This window comes from Bison bison, unplaced genomic scaffold (assembly GCF_000754665.1).
Source record: "Bison bison bison isolate TAMUID 2011002044 unplaced genomic scaffold, Bison_UMD1.0 scf7180017858500, whole genome shotgun sequence".
In the NCBI taxonomy this organism is placed as follows: Eukaryota; Metazoa; Chordata; class Mammalia; order Artiodactyla; family Bovidae; genus Bison; species Bison bison.
Window position 1 is genome coordinate 74,125 of NW_011489072.1, and position 5,437 is coordinate 79,561.

General features: G+C 57.7%; 1 protein-coding gene across 1 annotated transcript in view; it reads left to right on the forward strand.

Moving 5' to 3' along the window:
* Positions 1–5,437, forward strand: part of AP2A2 (adaptor-related protein complex 2, alpha 2 subunit) — a gene marked incomplete at its 5' end in the record, with an annotated part of 48,785 nt that overhangs the window by 16,325 nt on the left and 27,023 nt on the right. Inside the window, one exon of the mRNA XM_010863595.1 lies at positions 4,998–5,066. Within this exon, the coding sequence (XP_010861897.1) occupies positions 4,998–5,066 (69 nt within the window). The remainder of the gene's footprint in view (positions 1–4,997; positions 5,067–5,437) is intronic.

A 5,437-nucleotide genomic window follows, 5' to 3' on the forward strand; every position in this document is an offset into this window, starting at 1 on the left:
GTGGGGGTCCCCGGGCCTGTGGGGGTCCCCGGGGCCGTGGGGGTCCCCGAGGCTGTGGGGGTCCTCTTGGCCTGTTGGGGTCCCCAAGGCCGTGGGGGTCCCCGGGCCTGTGGGGGTCCCCGGGGCCGTGGCTCAGGCACAGCCTCGCTCTGCGGAGCCGGAGCACTGCCAGCCCGTGAGGGCCACTGTTTATGTCCTCGGTCCCCGAGGTGTTGTCTTCCCCGGGTGATGAGGGCACCCAGGCACAGTCCAGCTAGTGGACCCAGTGGTCCAGCCCAGACCTGAGCCCCCTAGGGTCAGAGACCTGAGGAAGTCTCATTTTCTTCCTTGTATCAGCTGCTTTTTTTTCCCCAGATGTTCAAAGGATTTTTTTTTCTTTCTTTTTTGGCTGTGCCTTGAGGCTTGCGGGTGTGTTACCTGGCAGGGGACGGACCCTCAGCTATCAGCCACGAGGGCGTCAGCAGTTGTGGCTCGCGGGCCCTGGAGCACAGGCTCAGTGGCTGCGGCGCGCGGGCTTCATTGCCCCGTGGCGTGCGGGACGCTCCTGAATCAGGGCCTGGCCCGCGTCCCCTGCATTAGCAGGCGTGTTGCTCACCCCTGAGCCGCCGGGGAGGCGTCTTCATTTCTGTTTGCTCTGAACGCTTTTGTCTCTTCACTCTTCGCACCTTCCACTTCTCCTCAGACCTCTGTGTGTGGCTTCTGCTCTTTTTCTTTCCGGCTGTGCTGCACAGCTTGTGGGGCCTCAGTTCCCTGGGCAGGGATTGAACCCAGGTCCTTGGCAGTGAGCGCACAGGGTCTTAACAACTGGACCGCCAGAGAATCCCCTCTTTTTATTCATTTTTGAAATGATTTTTAAATTCTGTTTTACCTGATTTCTCTTACCTAGTATCTGAGTTGTTCTGTGAATTTTTTAGTCCCTTCTCCGCTTTTCTTGCTGTTCACCGGCTTGTCTGGGGCTGGAGGCTCCAGTGCTGCTCTGTCTGTGGGGCCGTCTGCCTGCTGCGTGGCATCTCTGTGTGGGCTGTGACCCGGTCCCCTGCGGTGTTCTTTAGGTGAGGTTAGTCCTCCGGACTGGGACACAGTCCAGGGTGGCTCTCCTGTCGCGCAGACGCCCTCCTCTGCTGTCTCCGCCGGGCAGTGCTCTTGGCATCTCTGAGCCAGGAGCAGTGCCCACGCTCTGCCCTGGGGGGTCCCCTGGGTCTGTCCCTTCTGCGTCTTCATGCTGCTCATGGGGTTCTCAAGGCAAGAGCACTGAAGTGGTTTGCCATTCCCTTCTCCGGTGGACCATGTTTTGTCAGAACTCTGCATCGTGACCCGTCTGTCTTGGGTGGCCGTACACGGCATGGCTCCTAGTTTCATTGAGTTAGACAAGGCTGTGGTCCATGAGGTCAGATTGGTTAGTTTTCTCTGCTTGTGGTTTCCAGTCTGTTGCCCTCTGATGAAGAAGGATAAGAGGCTCGTGGAAGCTTCCTGAGGAGAGACTGACTGTGGGGGAAACTGGGTCTTGTTCTGATGGGCAGGGCCGTGCTCAGTAAATCTTTAACCCAATTTTCTGTTGATGGGCGGGGCTGTGTTTCCTCCCTGTTGTTTGACCTGAGACCAAACTACGGTGGGGGTGATGAGGATAATGGCGACCTCCTTCAGAAGGTCCCATGATGCACTGCTGCACTCAGTGCCCCCAGCCCTGCAGCAGGCCACCATCGACCCATGCCCCCTCCAGAGACTCCTGGACACTCACAGGCAAGTCTGGGTCAGTCTTCTGTGGGGTCACTGCTCCTTTCTCCTGGGTCCTGGTGTGCACAAGGTTCTGTGTGTGCCCTCCCAGAGTCTGTTTCCCCAGTCCTGTGTAAGTTCTGTAATCAAATCCTACCAGCCTCAAAGTCACATTCTCTGGGATTTCTCTGTACCTTTGCCAGATCCCCAGGTTGGGAAATCTGTTATGGCTCCTGGTGGTGGATTAGTTGTTAAGTCTTGTGACCCCAGGGACTGTAGCCTGCCAGGCTACTCTGTGGGATTCTCCAGGCAAGAATACTGGAGTGGGTTTGCCATTTCCTTCTCCAGGGGTTTCCCGACTCAGGAATTGAACCTGGGTTTCCTGCACTCCGGGCAGATTCTTTGCCAATGGAGCTGCGAGGGAAACCTGTGGGGTTATGGGTCCTAGAACTTTACCAGCAAGAATTTCTTTGGTATAATTGTTCTGCAGTTTGTGGGTCGTCTGCTCGGCGGCGCTGTGGTGGGGTTAATGGCGACCTCCTCCACAAGGGCTCAGGTCACAGGCTGTGTGGCCCGGGGAGCCACACCTGGAGCCTCTGCCCCGAGGCAGGCCGCTGCTGAGCTGTCCCTTGCGGGAGGCTCAGAGGTCTGGCTCAGGCTCTGGTCCTGGTGCTCACAAGGTTTTGTGTGAGCCCTCTGAGCGTCTCTGCTGGGTGTGGGGTTTGATTCTGAACGTGACTTTATCCCTCCTGTCGTCTTGCTGGAGCTTCTTTGCCCTTGGACGTGGGGTATCTTTTTTTGGTGGGATCCAACATTCTCCTGTCGATGGTTGTTCAGCAACGAGTTGTAATTTTGGAGTTCTCGCAGGAGAAGATGAGTGCGTGTCCTTCTACTCCGCCGCCTCGCCAGGTAAGGCACTGAGCATCACTGAAGGCACGCGGCTTGGAGTCTGGCGGGGAAGCACCGGAGCAAGAGTGAGCACGGGGACGCAGCAGTGCTGGCCTTTGGCCACCTGGTGGGAAGGACTGAGTCATTGGAAAAGACCCTGATGCTGGGAAAGGTTGAAGGCGGGAGGAGAAGGGGACTAGAGAGATGGTCGGATGGCATCACTGACTCGATGGCCATGAGTTTAAGCAAGCTCCGGGAGTTGGTGATGGCCGAGAAAGCCTACGTGCTGCAGTCCATGGGTTCACAAAGAGTCGGACATGACTGAGCGACTGAACTGAATTCCTCCTGCCTGCCCGCCGTGGTGTGTTGGCGTGAGGCCTTGTGGCTTTCAGTGCTTTCCTTGTCAAGGGAGCTGTGCTCAGAGATGCGAAGTCATTGTCCCTTGGTTGCAGAGCAAACCAGAGGCAGTGCTCGGATCCAGCCTTAGGGCCCCGCTCCAGAGCCTGCCCTTGTCCTTGGGAGAGCCTGTGCGCCGCTTGTGAAAATGAATGAGTATGTGTGCGTTGCAAATCGGCCAGGCTTTGGCTAACAGGCCCCAGCTTCGTGCCCCCGCCCCGGAGGCAGGGCACGCCCCCAGGGCCCCCTCGCTCCTGTGCCTCCTCCCCCTGAACTCCAGCCTCGTGCCTGCAGTTGTGGGGTGCCTTCCCCGCCGTGGGCAGTAGCTGTCGACCCGCTCCGTTCTGCATGCTGCCCTCTGCGCTCCCAGTCCTTTGTCATTTCTGCTCAGCTAAGTTCCTGCCACGCAGGCCTGTTTCCCTCGGGCTTGGCGGACAGAGCAGAGTTCGCCTACCAAGGAGCAGCACAGACCAGTTCTTGCACTCTCAGGAGAAGCACACTCACACAGACGCACGCCAGCATGGGCACACGCGCAGCTGCACCCGCGGGCACGCAGAGTGGCGCACGCCCGCGGCTGCCTGCCCGTGCTCAGGCCGCACTGTGGTGCCCCTGCAGGTCCTGTGGGCGGAAGGCGCCCACGGCCTGGTTCCGTAGTCCTCTCACCCAGTCGGTAAAGGCTGCTGCTGCGGGCGGTGCCTTTTCAGGAAAACTTCAGGAAGGTTTGTGCTTGACCCACCGCCCCGCCTGCAGCTTTGTAGGGTGCCCTTGAGTGCTGGGGCGCCTCTTCCGGAGGAAGAAGCCAGCACTCGGGGCTGGGAAGGAGAGTCCAGTCCCCTTGGCCTGCCCCTCGCTCACCAGAGCTGACCACTGTGCTCGTGTTAAAGACCCCAGCCTCTACTCACCCCGAAGTCCCCAGGTGGAGCATCGTCTCCCTGAGGGCAGAAGTGTTTTAACCTGAGTCTGGGCACTTTGAGCAGTGCCTGGTGGGGGAGCTTGCGGCTCCGCCCGGCTGGGGCCTTGCTAGAATAGAAGGGGCTCGAAGGAGGATTCATTTTGGAGAGGTGCAGCCCTGTTTGTTAGCAAGTTAGTGGTGAAAGATAGCTGGTGCTGGGAGTTCCCTGGGAGGAGGTTGCCTCTTCAGCAGCAGTGGAAGCTGGGTGGTGGGCCATGTGTCTTCAGGGCGTCAGTGAGTGCCCAGCCTGTCCGTGGCCCCGGGGCGGTTGCTGTGGAAACCTCTCCTCCCTCTGGGGTGGGGACTTACTTGCCTGCATTCCTGCTTTGAAGCAGCAGCGGGAACCTTACAGAGGGAGCGAACAGCTCAGCCTGCGGTGTGACGAGCAGCCTCCTCTGTGCGGTGCTGTTGAGACGTGTGGCCCCGGGAACGGCGCCTGCTCCTCAGGCCTGTGTACACAGCTGTCAGGGGGCTGAGATGAGCACACAGGCAGACCGTGGGGAGGAGGGTGAGGAGCGCAGAGCGGGGTGTGGGGGTGTGACTGTCAGCTAGTATGTCTTCTTTCCTTCTTTATGTAATGGACGGTCCCCAGACTTCACTGCTTACTATAGAAGGGCACCTGTCAGATGTTGTGGGTTGGTGAATTTCATAAAGAAAATTGGAAGCCTACAGTAGTTAAAAACTTGATGCTTTAAAAAATGATCTTGAAGTAAAAGTCACTTTTTGGAGCAGTCGCTTAGCTGAGAGTGGTTTATCATGGAGCATGCTCGGCGACGCCGCGCACCCGGCCTGGGACTGTGGCGAGAAGGCGAGCAGAGCAAGCTGCGCGCCTTTGGGGGGCTCCCCTCACTCTAGGAGCGTCCACAGACTCGCTGGTCCTGACGAGGGGCTGCGCCCGACCGATGGCCTCAGGTGGAGGCAGGTGGCCTCTCCCCTGGGCTCCTGTGAGCCTGGTCCTGCCTTTAGCGGATGTGTCACTGCTGTCAGGAAAGAGGTGTTTGTTTAGAAATCAGTTAAAGTAAGATGCCTTTGTGTTTTCTCTTTTTAGGCAAAAGTAAAGAAGCAGAAATAAAGAGAATAAACAAAGAGCTGGCAAACATTAGATCCAAATTTAAAGGTAAGAGTGTCTAACCGTTGTCCACACACAATATTCTTTTGTAAATTTTGCAAAAGGGACTTAATCTCTTAATCGCATCTTTGTTTTTTTCATTTCAAATCAGAGCGAAGGCCTTAGTACAGATGCTGTCCTGGCTCTGTTGATGTTTAAAGTAAAGCCGGTGGTTATTCTGGAGTAGTTTGATGGTCTGTGTAGAGTTGATTCTGGATAGCGGGGCTCCTCCCCCGTCCAGCCTTTTCCTGGAGCTGGGAGGACTCTGGCTGGAGCAGTCCCCGCCGACTCTGCTCCACAGGGTGCAGGAGCTCCAGCCAGCTCCCTGACGGCGCGGGCCTGCTCTGCGTGGGCGCCGCGCTTGCCTGAGCGCTTCCTGC